Here is a 27,717-nt window from a genome sequence, read left to right as displayed (position 1 = left end):
ATTTGTGGATATTGAACTGTCCTTTCATCCCTGAGATGAATTCTGCTTGGTCATGGTGTATGATCCTTTTAATGTATTATTGAATTTGGTTTGCTAATTTTTTGTTGAGAATTTTTGAATCTGTATTCATCAGTGATATTGGCCTGTAGTTTACTTTTTTGTGTGATATCTTTGGTTTTGATATCAGGTTGATGCTGGCCTCATAGAATGAGTTTCGAAGCATCCTTCCTCTGAAATTTTTTGGAATTGTTTGACAAGAATAGGTATTAACTCTTCTCTAAACATTTGGTAGAATTTACCTGTGAAGCCATTTGGTCCTGGACTTTTGTTTGTTGGGTTTTTTTGGTTTTTGTGGGTTTTTTTTTTTAATTGCTGATTTGGTTTCTTTACTGGTAATTGGTCTGTTTATATTTTCTATTTCATCCGGATTCAGGCTTGGGAAATTGTACATTTCTAGGAACTTGTCCATGTCTGCTAAGTTGTCTGTTTTATTGGCGTTTAATTGTTTGTAGTAGTCTCTTATGATCCTTTGTATTTCTGTGGTGTTGGTTGTAACTCCCTTTTTCATTTCTGATTTTATTGATTTGGCCCCTCTTTTTTTCTTGATAAGTCTGGCTACAGGTTTATGAATTTTGTTTATCTTCCCCCCTCCCAAGAGCTCTTAGTTTTATTGATCTTTTTTTTTTATTGTTTTTAAGTCTATTTCATTTATTTCTGCTCTAATATTTATGATTTATTTCCTTCTATTAACTTTGGGTTTGATTACTTTTTTGTTTTTCTAGTTCCTTTTAGGTATAAGATAAGGTTGTTTATTTGAGATTTTTCTTGTTTCCTGAAGTAGGCTTTTTTCACAGTAAACTTCCCTCTTAGAACTACTTTTACTGCATACCATATATTTTGGATTGTGGTGTTTTCATTTTCATTTATCTCCAGGTATTTTTAATTTCTGCTTTGATTTCTTCAGTGATCCATTGATTGTTTAGTAGCGTATTGCTTAGCTTCCACATGTTTGTGGTTTTTGCAGTCTTTTTCTTATAGTTGATTTCTGGTCTCAGCATTGTGGCTAGAAAAGATGCTTGATAGTACATCAATTTTCTCAAATTTGCTGACTTGTTCTGTGGTGTAGTGTGTGATCTATCCTGATAACTGTTCCATGTGCACCTGAAGAGAACGTGTATTCTACTTTTGGATGAAATGTTCTATATAGATCTATTTAGTTCATTTGGCAGCATATACGTGAACCTTGTTTTTATATTCATTCAGCTCTTCTGTGTCTTTTGACTGGGATAGTTAGTCCATTTACATTCAAAGTAATTATTGTTAGATATGAACTTACTGCCATTTTGTTAATTGTTTTTCAGTTTTGTTCTTTTCTTCTTTTGTTCTCTTCCCTTACGCTTTGATGACTGTCTTTAGTGTTATTTGGACTCCTTTTTCTTTTTGTGTGTGTGTATCTATTATAAATTTTTGTTTGTGGTTACCATAGGTTTGCATATAGCAATCCATATATATTTTTGTACTCCCTCCCCCCATGATTACAATTTTTGACATTTTTTACTTCTTTTTGTTTTGTGTATCCCTTAACTACCTGTTGTGTTTATTACTTTGTCTTTTAACCTTCCTACTAGCTTTGTATTTGGTTGATTTACTACCTTTAGTGTATATTTGCTTTTACCAGTGAGATTTTTCCCTTCCATAATTTTCATACTTCTAGTTGTGGCTTTTTTTATTTCTACATGGAGAAGTTCATTTGACATTTCTTACAAAGCTGGTTTCATGGTGGTGAACCCTTTTAGCTTTTGCTTGTCTTTAAAACTTTTGATCTCTCCTTCAAATCTGAATAACAGCCTTGCTAGGTAGAGTATTCTTGGTTGTAGGTTTTTCCCTTTCATCACTTTAAATATATGGTGCCACTCCCTTTTGGCCTGCAGAGTTTCTGCTGAAAAGTTAGTTGGCAGCCTTACGGGAGTTCACTTGTATTTAACTTGTTTTTACCTTACTACTTTTAATATTCTCTTTATCTTTAGATTTTTGCCATTTTAATTATAGTGTTTCTTGGAGTGGTCTTCTTTGGGTTGATCCTGCTTGGGACTCTGTGCTTCTTGGACCTGGATGTCTGTTTCCTTTCCCAGTTTAGGGAAATTTACAGCTATTATGCCTTCAAACACATTCTCTGCCCCTTTCTCTCTCCTCCTTCTGGGATCCCTATCATGTGTTAGTATGCTTGATGTTGTCTTAGAGGTCTCATCTAGTTTAGTATTAATTCCTCCTAGTGTACTTTTTAATTTCAGCTGTATTTTTCATCACTGTTAGGTTCTTTTTTATATTTTCTAATTCTCTATTACAAAGTTCTAATTTCTCATTCTGTTCATTCTTCTCCTGAGTTCCTCAATCATTATATTCATTACCTTGAATTCTTTATTGGGTAGATTGCCCAACTCTACTTCACTTAGTTCTTCCGGGGTTTTATCTTGTTCTTCATTTGGAAGTTGTTCCTCTGTTGCCTCATTTTATCTAACTTGCTGTTTTTCTATGTATCTGGTAGCTTGTTTATGTTTCCCAACCTTGGAGAAGTAGCATTTTATAGGAGATGTCTTATGTGCCCCAGCAGTGCTCTCTCCCCTCTGGTCACCGGAGTATGTCTTCTAGGGGTTCCCCCTATGTGGGCTGTATAGGTCCTTCTGTTGTGGCAGGCTGACTACTGTGGGCAGTCTGGTTGGTGGGGCTGGGTCATAAGGTGGCTGGCTGCAGAGCCCCGGGAGTCCCAGGGCTAATGCTGGCTTACTGTGGGCAGAGTCAGGTTCTGGGGTTAGGGGGTAGGGTTCACTGATCTAGTGTCAGTCTGCTGGTGGGTGGGGCCAGTTTCTGACATGGCTGGCTATGGGTTCTGGGGTATTCTAAAGCTGGTCCTGGCCCTCTGGTGCATGGGGCTGGATCCTGAGGTAGTTGGCTGGGGAGTCTAGGGTATCTTGGAACTGGTGTTAGCCTGCTGGTGAGTGGGGCTGGGGCCCAGGGCAGCTGCCTGAGGGTCCCAAGGTGTCTCAGAGCTGATGTTGGCCTGCCAGTGGGTGTGTTGAATCTTGCCACGGCAGGCTCTGGGGCTGTGGTGGTCCTGAGGCTGGTGTCGGCCCCCTGGTGGGCAGAGCTGAGTTCTGGCTACAGGATACTGGGGTTCTGGGGGTTAATGCTTTTGCACTGGTGTGTGGGGCCAGATCCTGGGCCCTCTGGTGGACAGGGCCATGTCCAGGATGGCTGTGGACTCAAAGGGTCTTAAGGCAGCCTACCTGCTGGTGGGTGAGTCCGTGTCCTTACCCAGCTAGATTGCTTGGTTAAAGCCGCCTAGTACTGGAGACTTGTGGGTGGGGCTAGGTCCCCTGCTAATAAGCTAGAGGTAAGATTCTAAAGTGGTGGTTGCCCTGTTGGTGGGAATGCAGTTTGGTGTAGCCATTGTGGAAAACAGTATGGAGATTCCTCAAAAGACTAAAAATAGACTTGCCATATGACCCAGCAATCCCACTCCTGGACATATATCCAGAAGGAACCCTAATTCAAAAAGACACCTGTACCCCAGTGTTCATAGCAGCACTATTTACAATAGCCAGGACATGGAAACAACCTAAATGTCCATCAACAGATGACTGGATAAAGAAATGGTAATATATTTATACAATGGAATACTATTCAGCCATAAAAATGACAACATAATGCCATTAGCAGCAACATGGATGTCCCTGGAGAACGTCATTCTAAGTGAAGTTAGCCAGAAAGAGAAAGAAAAATACCATATATCACTCATATGTGGAATATTAAAAAAAAAAAAAAAAAGCCCAGAGGCAGGTATAGCTCAAGTGGTAGAGTGCATGCTTAGCATGCACAAGGACCTGGGTTCAATCGCCAGGGCCTCCTCTGAAAATATATAAACCTAACCCCCCCCTCCAAAAAAAAGCCCACAAATTGAATATAAAACAGAAACAGACTCACAGACATAGAATACAAACTTGTGATTGCCAGTGGGAGGAAGGTGGGTAGGGACAGACTGGGAGTTTGAGATTTATAGATACTGACGGGTATATATAGAATAGATAAACAAGTTTATACTGTATAGCACAGGGAAATATTTTCAAGATCTTGCAGTAACTCACAGTGAAAAAGAATATGAAAACAAATATATGTATATTCATGTTTGACTGAAAAACTGCTGTATGCCAGAAATTGACACAACATTGTAAACTGACTATAATTCAATAAAAATAAAAATAAATAAAAATAAAATGGTGCTTGCCAACACCAGTGTCCACGTGGTAGAATGAGCTCCCAAAAATGGCAGCTGCCAGTGTCTTTGTTCCCAGGGTGAGCTTCAGTTACCTCCTGCCTCTCCAGGAGACTCTCCAAAATCAGCAGATGGGTCTGACCCAGGCTCCTTTCAAATTACTGCTTTTGCCCTGAGTCCCAGAGAACATGAAATTTTGTGTATGCCATTTTAAGAGTGGAGTCTCTATTTCCTGAAACCTTCTGGGTCTCCTGAAAGTAAGCCTCCACTGGCCTTCAAAGCTAAACATTCTGGGGACTGGTCTTTCTAATGCTGGACCTCCTGGGTTGAGGAGCCCAGTGTGGGGCTCAGACGCATTGCTCCTTGGAGAAAACGTTTGCAGTTGTATTTATCCTCCTGTTTGTGGGTTGCCCATCCAGGGGTATAGGTCTTGACAATACCACAGCTCTGCCCCTCCTACTCAATTTGGTGTGGTTCCTTCTTTATACCTTTAGTTGTAGATGATCTTTTCTGCTTGATTCTAGTCTTTCTCATCAATATTTGCTCTGTAAATAGTTGTAATTTTGGTTTACCTATAAGAGGAGGTGAGTCAGTGTCTTCCTACTTCGCCATCTTGGCCAAACTCCTTACCATTTTTCCCTCTCATTTTAGTCATTAAAACATTGTACATGTTTCAGGAAGTTTGTTCCTGTTCTTCTTCCCTTTACCCTGTTCCCATCCACTGCCTGAATGTAACCATTTCACTCATTTCTGATGTATCCTTTTTTGTAAAAATGAGAAAATATATATGTATTATTTGTTTCTCCATCTGTCTTAACACATGTGTAAAATAACAAAAGTATACGTTCTTTTGCACTGTACATTTTCCCCCAAATACTGTATCTTAGAAATCATTCCATATCACTTCTTAGAGATCCTTTGCATTCTTTTTATGGATTCCCAGATATTTTCAAGTTCTTACTTCACTTAAAGAAACCCCAGCCAGAAATTATAGTTGATACATATGGGTATACATAAGGGTGTAGTTGCTACAAGAAAGGTGACTGGGAACATGAGTTAGTATATCCATATGCAAAGAAGTGGCCTCTTCACTTCTATGTTTTAGGTTATAGTAACTACTTGAGTGTATGTGTGTGTATGCCAGTGTATGTATTTTTCTGTTTTACCCAGCTTTTTCACTTGAAAAACTACCAGTGTGAGCACCTTGAATTACAGAGTTTTCAACATTTTTTGAGATTCTGTGTTTCCCCATAGGGTGAGTACAGAACAAAAAGTTAATGATACATAATATTGGAAAGGAAATGACAAAGCAGGCTAAATTGCTAATAGCAGTCTAATAAATTTGACACACCATCTATGAAGGGTGATGAATTTAGCAGTATGTATCACAAAATAAGTTGCACATACACTTAGACCTGGCATTTCCTCTTCCAGGAATGTTACTCTGGTATACATCACATGTGTTAACAAATATAAGTAAAAAGTTACCATAGTATTTAAGTAAGCCAGGTGGCACAATGCATTTTAGTAGTAAAATAGTATAATAAAGCTTAGTTTACCTTAAAAATCAAGAAATAAATTAGTTTCTTTGATTTACTGCTGTTTGAATTCATCTGAGATCACAAGGGATTTCAAGTGACCACGAGACATTAAACTAAATTTTAAAAAAGTGTTAAGTGTAGAAAATTTTTCAGTTAGGTGTTATTAAAAGGAACCCCTGAGGTCATAGAAATTCAGTAGAATTTCAGACTTAGGAATTTTTCAAAACTATAGTATGGAAAATTGTTCTGTGATGTATCCTCCTGAAAGTGTATGTTTTGTAGGGTCTTAAGATGACCCAAGATGACCCACGTTTTTGCTCTTGTAGTTAGCACCCCGTTTTTTGTGGGGCCCCTTGCAAATTAAGGGGCTCCTGATCTGCTGCTGTTACTGTGCTTTGTCTCCATTGCTGCTGGTGTCTATTATCACTCCACACCAAGACCTTTCTTTGTGAAAAGCTATGAGTTGGCTGCCAGTGACCAGATGGCAAGAACTCTCAGTAAGCAAGGAGAATCTTAATTCCTTGGTTTTGGGTTAACCTAGGGATAGCTTTAATTTATGTTAGAAATGGAAAGGAGGGAATACTCTGCCTATATTTTAAAATCACCCTATTGAGGTACAATTTACAAATAATAAAATGAGCTCATTCTAAGAGTATAGTTCAGTATATTTTGACAAAGGCAAGAACCAGTCAAGACTAGAACATTTTCATCATTGCAGAAACTTCAGTGTGTTGGTTCAATCGCTCCCTCCTAATCCTGGCCTTAGGCAACACCAGGCTTCTTTCTGTCACTATAGATTAGTTTGGCTGATCAACAGTTTCATATAAACGGAATCATGTAGTGTGTACCCTTTAGTGTCAAGCTTCTGCTCAGCATAATGCTTTTAAGTTTCCTCCGTGTTTCTTGCATGTATTAGTAGTTTGTTCCTTTTTATTGCTGAATACTAATCTGTTGTGTGAATACACCTCAGTTTGTTCATCTCTTCTGCACTGATGGACATTTATGTTATTTTCTGTTTGGAGCTATTATGTAAAGTTTCTATAAATTCATGTACAAATTTTTGAGTAGATGTATCTTTTCATTTCTCTTAGTATTTGAATTGCTGAAATACAGTTAATATCTGTTTAATTTTATGTGAAACTGCCAAATTTTTCATTTGTGTTTTGAGTGTTTTAGGAAGTAATTGCCTACACTAAGGGTGAGAAGATACTCACATTTAGTTCTGGGGCAAGAGAGGGGAGTAATATGTCTTTTTTTTCTTCCTCCATAAAAATACAGGGACGTATATAAAGATATTTTTAAAATCTTCAACCCCATCTGCACTCCCTTGAGAAACCACAGATTGGCTAACAGACATTGTGTACTTTCTATGTACAGTTGACGCTTGAACAGTGTCAGGGTTAGGAATAAGAATCCACCCCTCCTTCCCTGCCAGTTGAAAATTTGCTTTAACTTTTTTTTTTAAATTGAGTTGTAGTCGGTTTACAATGTGTCAGTTTCTGGTATACAGCACAATTCTTCAGTCATATATGGATATACATATATTCATTTTCATATTCTTTTCCACCATGAGCTACTATAAGATATTGAATATATTTCCCTGTGTTATACAGTATAAACTTGTATATCTATTTTATACATACCAGTCAATGTCTGCAAATCTTGAACTCCCAGTTTATCCCTTCCCACACCCTTCCCCACTGGCAACCACAAGTCTGTATTCTATGTCTGTTAGTCTGTTTCTGTTTTATATGTAAGTTCGTCTTTTTTTTTTTTTAGATTCCACATATGAATGATATCATATGGTATTCTTCGTTCTCTTTCTGGCTTACTTCACTTAGAATGACATTCTCCAGGGACTTCCATGTTGCTGCAAATGGCATGTTATCATTTTTATGGCTGAGTAGTATTTCATTGTATAAATACATCACAATTTCCTTATCAGGTCATCTGTTGATGGACATTTAGGTTGTTTTCCATGTCTTGGCTATTGTAAATAGTGCTGCTATGAATGCTTTAACTTATGACTCCTCAAAAACTTAACTACTGATAGCCTACTGTTGACTGGAAGCCTTACTGATAAGACAAACAGTTGATTAACATGTATTTTGTATGTTATATGTATTATATACTGTATTCTTAAAGTAAGCTAAGAGAAAAGAAAAATGTTATTGAGAGAGAAACTGTTATTAAAATCATAAGGAACAGAAAAGACATTTACAGTACTGTACTATATTTATCGATACCATAAGTTTACATCATCCATTTATGAAATGAATTGTCTGTCATACCTATACCAGTATTATATGATACACAACACTGTAGATGTTGTACATATTACTAACATTTACATCAAAAGTGGAAAAAATGTGAAAAAGAAGTTCATGTGTATTTACAGGTATAATGTTTCATGTATTGATAACAAAATAATATGATTGCTTTATGGTAGCCTAGTGTAGTCAATACAGTTGCTTAGTGGTAGCCTGGCCTATACACTAATGAATGAATTGTTATAAAATTTTAATGACTTACAGTATTACATTATAGTCACATTCATAACATGGTATTGGAAACATTGTTGCATTAAAAAATTTACTTGTAATAGATGATACACAGTTTTCTCCAATTAAGAGGGCAGCTGCATACTGTAGGGTAGTGTAATTCTTATGCCTATGTAAGGATAGGCTATCCACTTCAAGTCTTGCACACAATGTCTACACAGTGAATACTTTGGTGATGATGACAAAAAATATCCCATATGGTTCTTGCTGTACAACTATTAGATTTTCACACAGATACACACATACACAACAGATAAGTTTAACTGTACAGCATGATACTTACTAATTAAGTGGAAGTGCAATATCATAAAGGTCTTCATCCTTGTCTTCACACTGAATAGGCTGAGGCAGAGGAGAGGTTGGTCTTGCTGTCTCAGGTGGCAGAGGTGGAGGAGGTGGAAAGAGGAGGCAGGAGGGGAATGCATGCTTGGTCTAACTTTATAGAAATACCTGGCCATTTCTGTCTAACTTTTTTGATTTTTCATTTCTCTAAATGTGGTTTCTATATGGTACCAATCTTTTTTCCACCGTTTGCTTTAGTTTTGGTTTCAGTGATACATAGAGGAATCCATGTCATAAAAAGTCAAAAGTAGTCTTGAATAATCAGAACCCTTCTGCCAGATGATCTAATGTCAATTTGTTTTCTGGTACTGCTTCTTCTATGTCTTCTTCCTCATCATCTGCCACTTTTTTGGAAGCACTCATCTCCATCAAGTCATCTTTTGTTAATTCCTCTGTTATGTCTACTAGCTGTTGAATTTCTCCAAAATCCATGTCTTAAAACCCTTCACCCCCTTACTTTGCTGCCATATCCACAGTCTTTCATGATTTCCTTGATTGGCTCTGTCATAAATCCTGTGAACTCATGCACAACAACTGAACACAATTTTCTCCAACAGAAATTTATTGTTCAGGTTTGATTTTTTTTCATGGCTTTTTTTTTTTTTTTAAATAACAATGATGGCATCTTCAGTGGCCTAATCCTTCTAGACTTTCATGATGTTCTCTCTTTCGAGGTTCTCTTCCATAGCATTGACAGTTCTTTCCATAGAGCACTGTGTGTAATGAACCTTTAAGGTCTTTATGACCCCCTGATCTAGAGGTTAAATTAGAGATGACACGTTTGGGAGCAAGGAGACCACTTGGAAGCCATTCATCAGTCGATGGATTTTTGAGTTGTTTCCACTTTTGGCTATTATGAATAATACTGTCATGAACATTCATGGGAAATTTTTTGTGTGGGCACATGTTTTTATTTCTCTTGGATAAATACCTGGAAGTAGAAGAGCTTAGTCATATGGTAAATCTATTCAACATTTTGAGGAACTGACAAACTGTTTTTTAAAGTAGTTATACCATTTCACATTTCCACCAGCAATGTATGAGGGTTCCTGTTTTTCCACATCCTTATTTTTTATTTTCTGTCTAGACCCACTTTTGATTACTTCATAACTTCGAGGTACCTCAGCCTCTATTTTTGGTTTCATCAACTCTAGGCAAGCTTTAACTTCCCACTTTGTTAAATAAGAATGCTGGTAGACCTTTTCTTTGCCTCTTCTGTTTCACCTCTGTCCTTTGCCTCTGTCTTTACCATCTTAGGATGATTACCTTACATTCTATCCTATAACCATAATTATTTTGTGTTTTACCTATAGGGGCTTTTTTAACTATAAAGATTTGTTTATTTATTTGTTTTCTTGGTAGCACAATGGAAAAAGCATTTGGCTGAAATGCAAAATTTCATTTTCTAGGTTCTAGTCTATGACTTCCTACACCTGGGATACTTCCTTAACTTAGTTCTGAGTCTGAATGTTCATCTGTGAAATGGGGCTTAGGATAGAGTTCTAAAGATTTTTGTTAACTCTAAGATTCATTAATTCTATGAAAGAATAAGCAGCCTCACTGTATGCATATAATAATTCATGTTATCAACTTATTTTACACAATTTTAGGACTCTATTCATGGTATAAAATACATACATATTTCCCACAAAGTACATATACTTTAAAACTAAAATAGGAACTTGATCAGCAGATCAGAGCTAGTTTTTCCCAGATCCTGCAAAATTATCTAAAAGAGTTTCTTTAAAATTCAGCATATTGTCAAGCTTGTCTCTTTATTGAAAGTGTCGCTCCCCTAACTACTCAGTGAGTTATGTTAGTAAGTAAAAAGCATGTTGCTTTTTAAAAAGAGGTAATCCTTCCTAAAACAGATGGTAGTAGAGCATGAACCATTCTGTGCCATTCTGTAGTTTTGTGATCTATCAAGATAGCAACAATTACACTTATTCCTTTCCAGTTAGGATGCGTTTTCTTTCTTTCTTTTTTTTTTTTTTCTTGCCTAATTGCCCTGACTAGGACTTTAATATTATATTGAACACAGGTGGTAAGAATGGACATCCTTGTCTCATCCCTGATCTTAGAGGAAATGCTTTCAGCTTTTCACTGTTGAGTATGATGGTCATTGTGGGCTTGTCATATATGGCCTTAATTATGTTGAAATACATTTCCTCTGTATCCACTTTGTTGGGAGTTTTCAATCATAAATGGATGTTGAATTTTGTCAAATGCTTTTTCCCATCAACTGAGATTATTACTTTTATCCTTCATTTTGTTAATGTGGTGTATCATATTGACTGATTTGCAGATGTTGAACAATTCTTGCATCCCTGGAAACAAACCTCACTTGATCATGGGATATGACCCTTTTAATTTATTGTTGTGGATGTCTGTTTCCTCCTGAGGTTAGGGAAATTTTCAGCCATTGTTTCTCCAAACAAGATTTCTGCCTTTCTTTCTTCTGGTATCCCTGTAATGAAGTGTGATGTTAGTCTGTTTGATGTCCCGTAAGCCCCGGAAGCTATCTGCACTTCTTACTCTTTTTAATTTTTGCTACTCTGATTTGGGTGAGTTCCACTACTTGCTTTGAAATAACTGATTATTCTGCTTACTCTAGTCTGCTGTTGAACCCCTCTAGTCTCTTCTTCCATTCAGTTCTTCAGCTCTGTGACTTCTGTTTGGTACTTTTTTATCTCTCCCATTTCTCTTCTTTGTTGAAGTTCCCACTGTGTTCATCCATTGCAGCTCAGTGAGTATCTTTATGACCATTACTTTGAACTCTTTATCAGATAAATTACTTACCTTCATTTCATTAAGGTTTTTTTCTGAGCTCTTATCTTATTCTTTCATTTGGAACATATTCCTGTTTCTTCATTCTGCTTTACTCTCTGTTGGTTGGTTGAAAACAAACTCCTGTCCCAATCTTGGAGCCTACATAGTTGAACCTTGTCTTTTAACTGTGCCTCAACTCTTTGTCGTGTTTCAAACCTTTGTGGTTGTTCAAGCAGCCTATTAGATTTTTTAAATGGCTCCCAGTAGTTGAGGAGGTACCAAGTTCTGTCTCTGTCCCTAAGGGGAGGATCTCAGCACCTCCATTCAGGCTGTTTGGAAGCTTGACCCCCAGGCAGCTTTTTAAGTTACAAAATTGATACAGTCTTACGGTGTGTCTTAGTTTTCTTTGATAGCACTTCTCCATTATATGGATATGCCATGAATTACTCAACTCCTGCTACTTATTACAAATTGTGTTCATTTATTTTATACTAACAATAACATGATGACCATCTTTTTGTTTGTTTGCTTGCTTTATTTCCTGCTTAATTATAAGATCCTAGAATCTAGATATTGTGTGACATCACAGCAGCATGCCAAGGCACTGTTACAAGTTCAGTCATAGTGTTTTGGGGTTTTTTTTTTTCTATGTTGATTTTTTTTTTCCAAATTGTGGTAAAATACACATAACAAAATTTCCCATCTTATAACCATTTTTAAGTGTACAGTTCAGTGGTATTAAATACATTTACATTGTTATACAACCATCACCTCATCCATCCCCATGACACTTTCCATCTTGTAGAACTGAAACTCTTTATCCTTTAAAATTTTGAGTTCTTGCTTTCAATTCTTTAGGTATATACCCAGAAGTAGAATTGGTGAATATGGTGACTCTATTTTTAATGTTTTGAGGACCCACCATACTCTTTTTCATAACAGCTGCATCATTACTTTCTCACCAAAAATGCACAGAGTTTCCAATTTCCCCACATTCGTGTGAACACAGTTATTTTAGATGTGTACGTGTACTTTATAATGCGTTAACAATAGGTAATGTATATCAAGCACTACCTATGGACTAATAAGCATTATGCTAATTACATTAAATGTCAAAATTTCACAGCAACTACTATCCTCATTTTGTAGATAAATCATTAGAGAAGCTTGGGGTGTTAAGTGACTCCTAATCAAACATCTTGTGGATGGCAGGAAAGAGATTCATATTCAAGCAGCCACCCCTCAATAGTATCTGTGCTCTTAACTATTCCATAATTATTACCTCCCAGAAGTAGACTTAGTTTGTCGAAGGATATATAAACTGCCAAATTACCTTCCAAAAAGGCTTTACCAGTTTTAATCCCATCAACAGTATAAAAGAATGCCTATTCACTCCCTCCAAATCCTTGTCATACGAAATTATGCTTTTTAATTTCTGCCAAGTCAGTGGGCAAAAAAATTATCTTTTAATTTTTTCCTGTTACTATTGGTTTTGAAATCTTTTCACATATTTATAGAGCATTTGAATGCTTTCTTGAACTGGCATGTTACTAGTTTGAGTAATGCTAGACTGCTGTATTAGTTTCCTACAGCTGCTGTGAATTTAGTAGCTTAAAGCAATGCAAAGTTATTATCTTACAGTTCTAAGGTTGTAAGTCTAAAATGGGTCAGCAGGACAGTGTTCCTTCTGGAGGCTCTAGGGAAGAATCCATTTCCTTGTCTTTTCCAGCTTCTAGAGGTCCCCAGCATTCCTTGGCTCATGGCTCCTTCCTCGCACTGTCATCATATCTCCTCACTCTGATATTCCTGCCTCCCTCTTAGAAGGATCAGCTTTCCCAAATAGGCTGGTTTTCCCAGTGATTATAATAAATAGTTAATGTTTTTTTCATTGTTTTGAAATGCCATATTTATCTAATATTAAATTCCCATATTTACTTGAGTCCGTGACTAGATTTCATTCTAATCAGTACCAGTGCTCCCAGGATTAATTACTATAGCTGTTTATTATATTTTGTTATCTGGAGAACAAGTTCCCATATCATTTCTCCTTTTTGAAAAATTTTTGGCTATTTTTGCTTATTTCCTTTTTCAAGATTTTACAGTCACGCTCTACAAAATCACACTCTTCAAAATACCATGTTGCTTTCTATTGGAATTGTTTTGAATTTATAGATTACTTTCTGGAAAATTAACATGTTTACAATTTTGAGTCTTCCCATCTAGAAATATTCTGTAGTTTGTTTTTGTTTGTTTGTTAAGGCATCATATATCCTTCAGACATGTGTGTTTCTAGATTTTAGAGCTGTTGCTATTGCTTTTGTAAATACATTGCTTTTTATCTGTTACATTTTTTATTGGTTATTGCTGGCATGTAGAAATACTGTTGCTTTTGTAATTTGTATTATAATTTGTTTTCTCCTTCCCTAAAACCCTTTATTGGATGTACTGATTTTTCAGTGACTTTTCTCCAATTTCCTAGGTAAATAGACACTTTGTAATGAGGACAGTTTTGGTTCTTTTTCTTGCCTTAAATTATCATCTAAGATTGCCAGTACAACTTTGAAAAGTATCCATAAAATTGTGTAATTGTAATGAAGATCTTGTATAATGTGGAACACTTGTATAATGTTTCTATTATTTTCTAATAGACATCTTTAACTGAGTTGAGTTTCTCTCCAGTTTATTCCTAGTTAAGTGTTTCAATCTCAAATTCATCTTGAATTTTATCAAATGTCTTTGTAGTTTTTGTATTTTTCTTCTGTATGTGTATTAAATAGTGAATAACAATAAGTTTCCTGTTTGAATGATACTTTTTTGTCTGCTTGTGAATATTGAGTATTCAGTAGTTGTGTGTGAAGTTCATTGGTGAGATTGACCAGTAGTTTTCTACTTGTGTGTGCATGGATACATGTGTGTTAATCTTTTCTGCTTTGAATGTCAGGGTTATGCTAGTGCTCTCAAATTAATTGGAAAACTTTTCCAACTATATTTCTTTTGTGTTGTTGTTCCTTTTTTCATTCTTTCTTCTCAGCTTTTTAAAAAACTGAGGTATAATTAAAATATTGTTTAAGTTTAAATTGTACAATACATTGATTTGATAAATTTATATTTCAGTATGATTGCCAGTGTAGTGTCAGCTAACACTTTTGTTGCATATCATAGTTATTATTTCTAGTGGTGGGAACAGTTAAGATCTAGTCTCTTAGAAAGTTTTATGTTTGTTACACAACAGCTTTTTTGTCTGTAATCACTGTGCTGTGTGTTAGATCTCTGGGAATTATTTACCTACTAGTTGCTGTTCTGTAATTCTTTACATTTTAACTATGTATTGGCTATTTTGTATGTTTTAAACATTTGATTGAAAGTGATGCATTGTATATATTCTACAGCTTGCTATTTGTACTCCATATAAGTTTGTGCAGTTCATTCATGCTGATGTGTGTAGCTTATTTGTTTTCACTGTTAGATATATTTTATTGTATCAGAACACCATAATTTGGTTACCTGTTCTTCTCTTGATGGACATTTAGTTGTTTCCTGCTTTTTGTTATTACAAACAGTGCTGCTGTGAACATGCTTGCACATACTTTTTCTAGGGCATTCATATCAGCAAGATTCATAATAGTCAAAGAGTAGAAACAACCCAAATGGCCATCAGCTGACCAATGGATAAATTTAAATGTGGTATATCCATACAATGGAATATTATTCACCCATAAAAAGTGAGGAAGTATGCATACATCCTACAACATGGATGAACCTTAATAACGTTATGCCAAGTGAAAGAAGTCAGTCACGAAAGACCACATAGTATATGATTCCATTTATACGAAGGGTCCAGAATAAGCAAATTCACAGAGACAGAAAGTAGATTAGTGGTTTCTAGAGTCTGGGGGAAGACTGTGATGGTGAGTGACTGCTAATGGGTTTGGATTTGGGAGGGCTGTGAGGGATTAAAATATTCTAAATTTAAATTGTGATGAGATTACACAACTCTGCGAATACACTAAAACAACTGAACTGTACACTTTAGATTGGTGAACTTATGGATGTGAATTAAATCTCAGTAAAGAAGTTAATTTCTAGGATAGTGTTCTTCAAACCCTAGTAGGTTATAAAACAATTTGGTGAGTCAGTAATAGACTTTGTAGTAGTGCTTTTGTTTTTGTTTTTGTTTTGAACTACAAGAATTTCTTCATTACTTATTATTTAGAAAACAAGGGAGCAGGGGAGCACATGTGGCTAATTTGAATTTATAAATTCATGAAATGTTAAGTGAAAACTCATAAATAGCATATTCTTTATGGTGATTATGAATATATAGTATTTGGCTACAAAAGACTCAGTAAATTTTGCTTGGTACTTTGGTTTTACTATTTATTTGGGTGGTTAGTGATGATTTACCAGAAATGGAATCTTGAGCTGAAAGGATCCTTAGAAGAGAAAATGCTCTTGGGCTTTTATCATCTCTGTTCACACTCGAGTTTCTGTGTCAAGTCTAGCTTGGAAATATAAGCAAGAGCAAAACTGTCAAGTTTTCCACTACTTTTTGCCTTCCTCCCAGAATTTTGCTTTGGCTCTGTTCTGTACCACAGCCAGCTATATTTCTGTTTCTAGCATTACTGGTGTTTTGATCAGGTTATAAATTATTTAACTCCTTTAAAAGCATACTGCTATTAAAATTTGATCTGTTGTCCATTTCCGTTTATATTAAGTGATTTGTAGACGTACTGGGTTAAACTTGATGTGCTTTGAGAGCTTTAAAGTACTGACATAGTTTTTTTTCTTCTAACGTGAATAGCAAATACTTAAGGCATGAAATAGATATGAAGAGTGTAAAAGAACAGACTATATTTTATAACTCTTTTTGTCCTAGGAAGAAGGTTTTTAGTTTCAAATGTCAATAAGCTGAAATTCCTTTCTGTAGCATTTCTTCACATTTTTTATACTGTTTTCTTATAACACCCATCAATCACAGTTACAGTGATTTTTGAGCTCTTTAATCGTGTTCATCTTATCCTCATTATCTAATAGTAACTGTCTCTCTTTCCTCAAAATTTCTCTTTTCTTTTTGTTTTGGATTTTTATCTTTTTCTGACACGGGCTTTTTTAATTTGTCTGAAGTTTGTTGAGGAACATCATGTGTAAAAGTATGGCATTAGTAAAACATGGGCAGTTTGAGAAAGTCAAGACAATACAAAGATCAGAAGGAAACTTAAAACTATAAATCGTATCCTTAAGAGAAAAGAAGACAGTGCATCATTGAAACATTGCAGGAGTGTGTAGAAAAGGAATTGTTCAAGAGCAAAAATAAAATACAAAATGTGGGAAATTAAAATACAAAATTTAAAAGACAACACAAGTTAGGAAGATACATCTAGAATGTAGAACAAAAAACTAGAGTCATAAAATAAGAGAAAATATGAGAAAATTAATGAAGTAAGCCAGTAGATCCAGTATCTTTAAAAAAAAATAGTTCTAGAGAGAGTAGAGGAGAGAATATGAAGGGGATTAAATTTTCAGTGAAATACAGGAAATTCAGAACTGAATGAATCTCTAGTTTGCAAGAACACAGAAAACACTTAGCAAGGTGAATTTTATAAACACCACTCAGAAAATTAAAGGACATGAGGGTCAAAATAAAAAATAAAAAACAAAAAAGCACCTTCCAGGTAGAAAAGCGAGCCCTGTTTTAAGGCTCAGAAGCTGTTGATGGACTTGTCAACAGCACCACTGAAAGCTAGAAGGCAAGAGAGCAGTTTATTTTATATGCAGGCTAGCAGTCAAGGATACCTCCCATGCACTCATTCTCCAGAAGTTACTGATAAATGTGCACTCTGAAAATGAAGTAAATGGAGTAAATCAAGATGGAGGAAGACTGTGGGTTTGAGGAAACAGGCCATCTAACACAGAGATGACAGAACACTTAAGACATATGTGTATTTAAAATTGATACTTAAATATAAATTAAGTATATGTTTAAATGAAATTTGAAAGTTAAAAAGTAGGATTTTTCCCCCTTACATGATCTATTTCTCTATCAGTGTAGAATAAGATGAGATTTTCTTCTTTACCAGTCATAGTCAAGGTGAAGACTTTTATCTTACATTGTGACTTGCAATTTATAATTCAGTTTTGAATCCTTGAACTGGGAATGATACTTATAATGTTCAGTTTTATAACTAAAAACAACTCTTTACAAATATATTTGCTTCCAAATATATTTTGAATCTTTAAAAAATAAATTTTTAACTTTACTACTCTTATGGTACTTGTGGAATTGTAATCCAGCATTTTCATGTCTGGTTTTTGCTACTTATATTTCACTACTTTTCAAATTTTTCAGAATTCTAGTTCTTACAATCAATTTTAATTGTAAAAGGCAACAAGTTTGAAATCAGCCTTTGTTTTAGAAACCTGTCTTAATCATAAATTTGGGAATATTCATTCAGACTCATTATTTCCACTTAGAAAAGTAGGCCAGGTAGTTCCATAGTAAATAAGTTTACCAAAGACATGTTTTCACTAAGAATGAACACATTGAATCAGGCAGTTTTGTAGCTCCTTTGGTCTCCTCTGGGGGACAAAAAAGTACCAAGAATTGAGGCAGGTTGGAATGGCCACCAGAAATCTAAATCTGAGTCATTAGTTAATGCTTTCCAAGGTATTTCTTATGTCTCAGTAGCCCATGTAACTGGTTTTACTATTAAAATTTTTTCTGTTAAATTGAATCTTTTGAAAAACAATCTGATGAAACAGGTTGAAGAAAACGCAAATACAGTACTGAAAAATGGGAATCAAAATTCTTTTGAGTGCTGCGTACTTTTCTTCCTTTGCTTAAAGCTTTATGAAGCAGGCAGCTAATAAATGTCAGAGCCTGAATGCAAATCTAAGTCTTTCTGCCTCCTGAATGAACTTCTTAGTGCTCAAATATTTGGTATAAGGTGTGAAGAGAAAGGAAATTAATTTAAAAGTTTTTAATGCATTATAAAATGAGATAGCATTTTTACCTATCAAATAAGCTTAAGTTTTCTGAACTTAGTAATACTTAAATACCAGAAGCCTGTATGTGGCTGGAGATGAAATTCACCACAACCCTTTCAGAAAAGTCATACATAATAGTCCTAAAAACTATTCATGGACACAGACTGGAAGGAAATAGTCCAAATTGTTAATATGTTCAGAATAGAGGTATTTTAAAACAAAATAATTATTTTCCAAATTTCCTACATTTCACATGTTATTTTTATAAGTAGAGAAAATATTTCTATCTTTATCTGGTAGTTTAACTTTAGGGAAATAATTCTAAGTCCAGACCAAAGATTCTCCAAAAATACTCGGCAGCTTTATTTTTCAGTTGTGAAAAATTAGAAACAAATTAAATGTATAACTTAGTAGAATGTACCAGAGTAAGTGGTGATACTTCAAAGGGAACATGTAAAATTTAAGAGACTGCATAAGGATGAGGGGAAAAGTTTGTAATATAATAAGAAAAACAGGATACAGATTTGTTTATGAAGTATGTGTTTACCAATATATAGTTTTATAAAAACACGGCAAAATACTGGAGGAAGTTGTAATAGTTTTATCAGCAGTTTTGTTTGGATACTGAGATTCCAGTAATTTTTTCCCTTTGTTCTTTTATGTATTTTCTGGATTTTATTTAATCGTGTACTGACTTTTTAAAAACTGATATTTTCCTACCTGAGATAAAGTGGTAGTTAATGTTTTGCTAGTCTACCACTAATAACATTCTGTTTATATTATCTGTTACTTGTTCCTGTTTTCTTCTGTCCATGTGGAATGAACATGTTTCTCTTATTTCTTAGATCTGAAACTCAGCACCGAGGCTCTGCTCCCCACTCTGAGAGTGATCTACCAGAGCAGGAAGAGGAAATTCTGGGATCTGATGATGATGAGCAAGAAGATCCCAATGATTATTGTAAAGGTAAGGTTTTCAATAAGGAGATGCTAAGTAAGACATTCATGTATATGCAGTTTTTCATTTGAATGTTTGATCTACCAGTGTAACCAGTTATAATGCTTTCTGCTTATCGTGTCATTTTCTCTAAATATAGGAATTAGTATTTCCTTTTTGTTTGACTTAATTAAAGCTTAGTTTTATATTAAATCTGTTTTTAACCCCTTTTCTCCTTAAAAAATGATAGTGCATATTTACATTAGAAAATTTCAGAAATATATTAAGCAAAAAGAATATGAAGGCCATCTGTAACACTATCACACAGAAGTAACCAGTAAGATTTGGTATGGTAGGCTTTTGAAAAACACCTTTTCATTACTTGAATTTTCTCAAAGTGATGATTGCTAAGACATACTGAACTGAAATTACAGATACTTAAACTGTGTCATAAGGTTGCCTGGTATCTTTTCTGTTTCTTTGTGAAACTTTCTGGGATTCTTGGGTAGGATACTATAACAATGTATTTTAACTATGAAGGAGAACCTGGTTCTTCTTCTCAGTAGGCAAAGATGGATGTTAAAATCCTTTGATTTCTGCCACTGTTGGCAGCCTTTTTAGACCTTTGTGGTTTTTGTTTTGTTGGGTTGTGTTTTAGAAAAGCAGTTCCTTTTTTTTTCTTTTTTTAAAAGTTAAATAAATGGAATTCATTAATCTCCCTCCTAAAAAACATCCTGAAACTACAACTATAAATAGATTTCTGTATCTAGATTAACCTGTTGGATTATTGAGGGGCAAAAATATTATGATATATAACCTTATTTTTGTTTGAGGATGACTTACTGTTCTCAGTAAGTGTTAGGTTCTACAAAGCATCACTTGCTTCACTCTAAATCATTAATCTTATTCTCTTAAGGTATTATTTTATAATATGAGCTCAATAGTACTGTGTTGCTGACTGAAAATTTTATTTTGTTGAATTGATTGTATTAGAAGAAACCATTTTTACTTGATAAAAGGTGTATTGATACTGAAAAATGGGATGTGAGATACCTTTTCTTTCTAATTAAGTAACTATTTCCCTCCTGTTGTTTCTTCCAGGAGGTTATCATCTTGTGAAAATTGGAGATCTATTCAATGGGAGATACCATGTGATCCGAAAGTTGGGCTGGGGACACTTTTCAACAGTGTGGTTATCATGGGATATTCAGTAAGTTTTAGTGGTCCTGCAAGAGAATTAGGTGATTCCTTAATGTTTGTGTCTGATTTTCCACCTTCAGTCTAGATCTAGACTGATTTCTTGATTAGAATCTTGTTTGTTGATAATCTTTATGTTCTTGGGCAAATGACTTTCATGAAGAAACACTTTAGAGACACGAGGCTGATTAAATTAATATCGGTAAGGTGTTTGGAACTCCCAAGTTCAAAACGTTACAGAACGTATGGTATGTGCATTCATAGTTTTTTCTCATGGAGTAGAGTTAAATTTTTAGCTGATATCCTAGACCAACCTAGGTGAAATTATTTTCTTGTCCCCCTCCCCTCCCCAACAGATTTGCTCAGCCATATAGTCTAAAACTTTTCTTTACATAAAAACCACAGGCAGTTAATGTTGGACATTTACCTACTATCTTTGATGAGACAGCAATTGCTTCCTTTGCACTAAATTTTTTTTATCAGTTTTCAACAAGTATTTCTTCTGGCTTCTTAGAAGAAAGTATTATAGCTTTTAATCTTTTAGCTTTTGCCATACAAATATACAGGATACTTGTGGTTTGGTAGCGTTTACCCCCTTTATTTATCCCCATTTCATGGTTTTACTTGGATTCAGGGAGACATTCCAAAGGTAGATTTTAACTTAGAGAAAGTGTTTGGTGAGTGACTTTACCCAAGAACAGATTTTCTTCTTCCTGTAAATAAAATTTGGGCAGTTAGTGCCATTAACAGGTACAGGTGATCCCACAGAAGCAGTTTGTGTTTGGGTACAGGGAAACATGAAATTAATATTTGTACTTTTGTCATCGTCTACCAGTTATAGTTAAATCTTAGCTTCCTAAAGTAAGGGTAGGACACTTAATCTTAATTTCCTATGTTTGTTTCCTAGGGGGAAGAAGTTTGTGGCAATGAAAGTAGTTAAAAGTGCTGAGCATTATACCGAAACAGCACTAGATGAAATCCGGTTGCTGAAATCAGTAAGTATTAGATTGTATGTGTGAACTGCAAAGCTTTATATGAAGATTAAAGTTTTATTGTTAAAATTAAGACATATCAAGTAAACATTCTGTTGCATGTCTAGTTTTTACTGTGAAGCTCCAATATCCTTAAAGAGGTAGAAGATGGCAATACTTACACATTCTGTGCATGTGGTAGGGACCTGGTGGAATATGCTGTGATGGGAATTCTCCCTACACACACTAAAAAAAACCTTGCAAATAAATAAAAATGTTTATCAAGTATGTTTATGTGCCAGACAGCACAAAGAATGATTTTCTTTCCTGCTGTGGTTAAAAGAAAAATTGTGTGAATAAATACATAACATCTGTTTTGCTTTTTTTAATGTTGTAAAATATATAATATAAAAATAAGTACTTTATTAATTCCCTTTATTACCTAGAAACTTCAGTAAATTTTATCAAAAACTTTTCAGTTTTACTATAAATTAGGAGATGTCAGTGTAGTAGAAGGAGCTTAAACTCAGAGTTAAAAAACATGAGTTTTAGGACCAGCTCTATCCCAATATATCCTTCAACTCATCATTTTATTTTTTCTGAGCCTTAAACTTTCCATTTGTAAAGTGAGGATATTAGACCAGGAGAGCTCCAAGGAAGTACTTTTCAAAGTGCCAGACTGTGACAGGATAAGGAGCTTATGCCCAAAAGTAAATCAGTGTACTTCCTTCACTGAGAAAGTTTTTCTATGAAAAACCTTCACCAAAAGTTCAGTTTGGGCTGAATAAACAGTGTGGTTAGTGCTGTAGTTGACTTGCATCCTGCTAAAGCTCCTTAATTCCTCCTAGCCTCGTAACTCACAGTTAGTTAATTTGGGAGTCACTTTGAGCAGCAAAATGATGGAATTAGAACAATAGTCTTTGTTGATTGTATTTTATTTTGTGAACTGCTTATATTAAGTTCTTTGCGTATTTGAGCTATGAAGTGTTTTTATGTTTTTCTCATAGATTTGTATTAGCTCTTTCTTGGAGTAATCCTTTGTTATATTTGCTGCAGGTGTCCCCTCCCCCACCACTTGGTTTATTTCTATGCTTTCTCTTTTGCTAAATACTTTCTCATCCCTATTACAGGTTCGCAATTCAGATCCTAATGATCCAAATAGAGAAATGGTTGTTCAACTACTAGATGACTTTAAAATATCAGGAGTTAATGGAACACGTATCCTTTTAAGAACCTATTTGAAAACAAATCATGAAATAACTATCTCAAAGAAAGCAATTAGATTTGTGCAGATAGCTTTGGTCTCTTTTCTCAAGATAAACTATAATCAAATTACTTTTATTGTAAACTTTTGAACACAGATGTCTGTCTTTGTTGTGATTTTTCAGGCTGTGGCTTTAGACTTTTCCCCTTTTCAGGCTAATTAAAACCAAAGTCAAAAGAAACTTTTAGAAAATAGCCTTGTATTAAGTGAAGTTTCTACTGATTTTTATCAATTAGCACAGAAATTTTAATTGAATTAATTTTTTGTAATAAATACTGGGTAAACAAGAATTTAATGCATTTTATTATTTCAACTCTGAAGAGGTTGTGCGTGTAGGTTTTGCTTAGAATCTAAACAGGTATGATTACTCATATTCTGTCATAATGAAAAAACTGACTTGTTTTGTGTTTTGATGTAGAATTTTAGAATTTTAAAATTGGAAGGAATGTTAGCTTTTTTCCCCCCACAAGTTAGTATCAGAGTGATATGCATTGGAACAGCTGTGCTTATAAATAAGGCCTATCAGATTTTTTCAGAATAAAAGATGAAGATGACTCCCACTTGAATTAGAGACTCTAAAACTACCTGTTCATAAACTATTTTAAAAAGTATAAAGAAAGGCATTTCGTATATGATTTTACTTTCTCTGCATGTTTCACTTCTCTTAACACACATTCTGAATTGCCAGTGATGATCTTCTTTTAGGGAGGCAGGCTCCACAGGGCTCTTTAGTGTCATATGGACTATGGTAAGAGATTTGAACAGAGAAGCAAGGAGAGAGGATGAGAGAGGAGACAGAACAGGTAATAACATGAAGCTTCTATCATTCTGAAGTTAGTTGTGAGTTATTTTGTGGGAGAGATACAAATCATATATCCCTGATCTCTAAGGAAGATTTGTATAAGAATCATTGCATTATAAACGATCATTTTCTCTCTGTTGTGGTCATTTCATAGATGACTTACTCTGTTGGGGGGAGGGCGTGTGTGCACATGTTTTCAAAGTATTAAGAGAGTAAGGCTAACCAAGAAATGAAAACGTTTGGCGTATCATGATGGCCATTAGGTTCTGTTTCTCTATTACTTGATCTTTTAATGTTTGTCATTGTGCCAAATTTCTGTATTAATTTGAGAAGGTTATAATAAAACTGTAGAAATATTCTGAATAGTCTCCTCAGTAATGCTGAGTACCTTTATTTGACCCTAAGCAAGAAGGCTTTTTTTTTTCCTTTTAACTATTAAAATACCTTAGTAGATTTGAATTTCAAGTTCCAGGATATTCTCCAGACGTTACCAGGTGGTTTTTCTGTAGTTTCTATCCACTGAGGTCCTGTTTTATTCATTTGTCCCTTTGTCCTTAGCCATTTCTCTCTGGCCTTCCTCCTACATGTCTCCTAGCTATCTTGGCTCCTGCAGTATTTGTTGCTACTAGAGATTGAAAAGGATAAAACTCAGAGCACTGAGTTAAGGTTCAGTGGGTTATGTTATTCTCCTGCCCCTCACCTCTTTTCACAACACAGGCATAGCTGCTTGGAGCTGTGTGTCCATATTTTTCTTTTTGTTTTTGTTGTTGTTGTTGTTGATTTATTTATTTTTTTATGTCTGTATTTTTCTTTGTATCTAGGCATACTACCATTTCTCTAGAGCACTGTCCTTTCTCACATTGAAGTATCAGAAGGACCCTGAACTAGAGAGTTCCATACATAGACTTCAGTTTAAATTGGTTCATTCTGCCTCTGTGAGTGGTAAGGAGAGAGGAAGGATTAAGAAAGACAGCTGGTCTATATATGATACTGACATTAGCCAGTGAGTGTCATTGGCTGCTTGTGTGACCTGCTATGTCTTTAGGATACATTTGCTAGCGCTTCTTGTTTGTAAGTCACTCTAAATGTGGCTCTTAATTAGTTTTCAGCCCTTTGATTTCTTTTTTTTTTTTAACATGATCTCCCACAAAATTTTTTTGCATGTATCCTTTTAGTATTTTACCCAATTCTTTTTGTTTTTTAAGCTACTAAATGTTTGGTCATTTTTATATCACTGTTTACAAATTAAAACAACATTGTTGTCAAATTGTAATGCTTCTCAACAAGTAAAAGTTAATATTGAAGCTAGGAACATGAGAATAACTTTAAAATTCTGTTTTCTGGTGGAGGGGGTTGTTTGTTTAAGCAGTCTGCATTCTGAAATACCTTGTTTTGGTACATTTCGTATGTGCAGAAGTAGAATAATAATTTGATGAATCCTCACACGTCCATTATCCATTTCAGGAGATAGCACCTCGTAACCAATCTTGTCTATGGCTCTTGACAATTTTGTGGCTAATCTTAGATATATTATTTCATCCATAATTATTTTAGAATGTATCTCCAAAAGACATGGATTCTTTTAAAGTACAGCCCCAATGCAATTATTAATCCTAAAAAATTGAGGACCATTTCCTTAGTCTCTGTATCTAGTCATTGTTTCAGTCTTTACAAATGTCTCGTACTTTTTTTTCTTTTTTTTTTTTTTTTTTTTTTATTATTTCAGTCGGGAGCCACATTAGGTCTTTGACAGTTCCTTTGTTATTTGGCACATCAAGATGTTCCAGGCTCATCTTGTACATTTCCTGTCCAAACCTGGAAGCCCTAATTCCTTTTAGTGGGAAATGGTGCACAGAACCTAAGCACTAAGGGTAGTACGTTTATTGATTATTGGCATTAGGTTGATTATTGGTGTCACTTTTATGATTTGTTGATCCATTGCAAAAAGCAGATACCTTCATTCATTTACACTTCTGCTAGCATAATATGAGTTCCAGTTGCTCCACATACTCACATGCATTTGGTCACGTTAGTATTTTTACTTAAGTCATTCTAGTGACTTTGAAATGGTATTTTATTGTAATTTTGATTTGTATTTTCTGAGGTAGTCACATCTCTTTAATCTTCTTTAATTTGTAACGGTTCCTTTCATGGCATTCGTTTTTTTCTTCCCCTCCAAAGAATCCAGGCCAGTTGTTTTGTTCCTTAATTTGGATTCTTCTGTTTCCTCATGATTAAGTTCATTAAATTTTGTCAAGTATACTACATGCATGATATTTTATTCTCAGTGTGTTGCATCAGAGGGCACATGACATGAGTTCATGCTTATCATTGGTGGTGATAAGTTTATTCACTTGGTTAAGGCAGTATCTTCTAGATTTCCCTGTTTAAATTCCTTTTATAATTAATAAGCAATAATATAATCTATGGCTTTCCTTTTATAATTAATAAGCAATCTGTGGGGTGATAGTGTGACACTGTGACGGTTATTTTTCCCAGCCATCTTTTACTCAGTTTTAGTATTCATTGATTCTTACTTGAATCAGTTATTACTAAAGTGATTGTAAAATGGTGATTTTTTATTTCTGTCATGCTTTGTATATTTATTGCTTGATTCTTCCTCTGAAGAAGACATTTTCCTCCCCCCAGCACAAACTTATTTTAGTATCCATTTGGACTCATTCTATTTTTAATTTATAAGCTAATTCATAATTTTACTCTAAAATGTTCTCAACTTCGAACCATGGCATCTTCTTTAGGCCAGTTCCTGTTTACTCCTTGACATGTTCCTTACTGTTGACACAGCATGGTATATTCTAAGCTTGCCCTGTATTTGGCCATTTTTTAAGGAGCCCAAGTTTTCCTTTAGTGGAGAATCTTATCTAAAACAAAAGTCTGAGCACTAGATCATTATTACCTATGTATGTCTAAACTTTCCAATTTTATGTAAAGCTCCTAGAGGTTGAAAGTATCTGTATCTTCCTACTAAAATCCCTGCAGTACCCTAGCCCTAGCACTACTAGGCCCAAAGAGTGGTGGTGTGGTTGGAACATTCATACATAGAGAGAACACATGGTGGCAGTAGAATCAAGATTAGTTTTGTAAACTACAGAGCATAGAGCAAATCAGTTCCCTATATATATTTTTTTAATGTTGGCATTTGCATTTTTTAGGTTAAGTTTTGGTACGTTGTCTTCTATAGCTAAAGTGGAATTGATTTGTCCTTGTTTTGATACTATGAGAGTAGGAGTTGTTACCCTAGACGTTAGTTTTGACATCAGGGAAGAGACTTGACTAATCAATAACTTAAGCCTAGTGCATTCACTAATTGCGTGCACGTCTTTCACTTTTCCTTTTATCACTGAGTATTTTAATGTGTATAATTTTATCAATAAGCCAACCCCTCAGTTTTCCATTTGGGGGGTTATATGCAATGACTAAAGCATTAGTTAACCTTTGGAATTTCAGAATATTAACAGCTAGATTTTTTTTCATTCAAGCTCTATAACTTTTTATACTGAGAGAATATAATAACGATTTCATTGGAGTGAAACAGCTTGTCTTGCCCCTTTCTTGTGTCTCTCTTTTCCTCCTTAACATACTTCTAGATATCTGCATGGTGTTTGAAGTTTTGGGGCATCATCTGCTCAAGTGGATCATCAAATCCAATTATCAAGGGCTTCCTCTGCCTTGTGTCAAAAAAATTATTCAGCAAGTATGTATCTTAATATTTTCTATGTGGTGATTTTTAAAGTTATACTCCATTTATAGATATTATAAAATATTGGCTATACTCCCAGTATTGTGCAATGTATCCTCATAGCTTATTTATTTTATACATAATAGTTTGTATGTGATGATTTCTTTTAGATTCTTAAAGTGTCAGGGGTTTCCTATTTCAAATAGGATTTTTGTTTTTAAAACTAGGATTTTTTAATTGCTGAAATTGTTCATTCAGCCCATAGGGTTTATTGTATTTATTCTGTTTTTAAATGTTTTAACATAACCATTTTTTCCCCAGGTTCATTTTCTGTTAATAATTATTAGCTGGGAAGCTATTTGTAGTGCCTGATTTTGGAAAT

General features: G+C 34.8%; 1 protein-coding gene and 1 long non-coding RNA gene across 2 annotated transcripts in view; both read left to right on the top strand.

Annotated features, from left to right (window-relative positions):
- Positions 1-27,717, top strand: part of SRPK1 (SRSF protein kinase 1) — a 71,759-nt gene that overhangs the window by 20,526 nt on the left and 23,516 nt on the right. Inside the window, 5 exon segments of the mRNA XM_032462931.1 lie at positions 19,313-19,431; positions 20,503-20,611; positions 21,506-21,593; positions 22,700-22,787; positions 27,244-27,350. Of these exon segments, the coding sequence (XP_032318822.1) occupies positions 19,313-19,431; positions 20,503-20,611; positions 21,506-21,593; positions 22,700-22,787; positions 27,244-27,350 (511 nt within the window).
- On the top strand, positions 829-15,364 carry LOC116658258. Its single transcript, XR_004313547.1, has 3 exons — positions 829-1,442; positions 13,784-13,787; positions 15,355-15,364. It is a non-coding gene; the product is annotated as an uncharacterized LOC116658258 (long non-coding RNA).

This window comes from Camelus ferus, chromosome 20 (assembly GCF_009834535.1).
Source record: "Camelus ferus isolate YT-003-E chromosome 20, BCGSAC_Cfer_1.0, whole genome shotgun sequence".
NCBI classification, from domain to species: domain Eukaryota; kingdom Metazoa; phylum Chordata; class Mammalia; order Artiodactyla; family Camelidae; genus Camelus; species Camelus ferus.
Note: the sequence above shows the minus strand (reverse complement) of the source record. Positions and strands in the feature narration are given on the sequence as shown.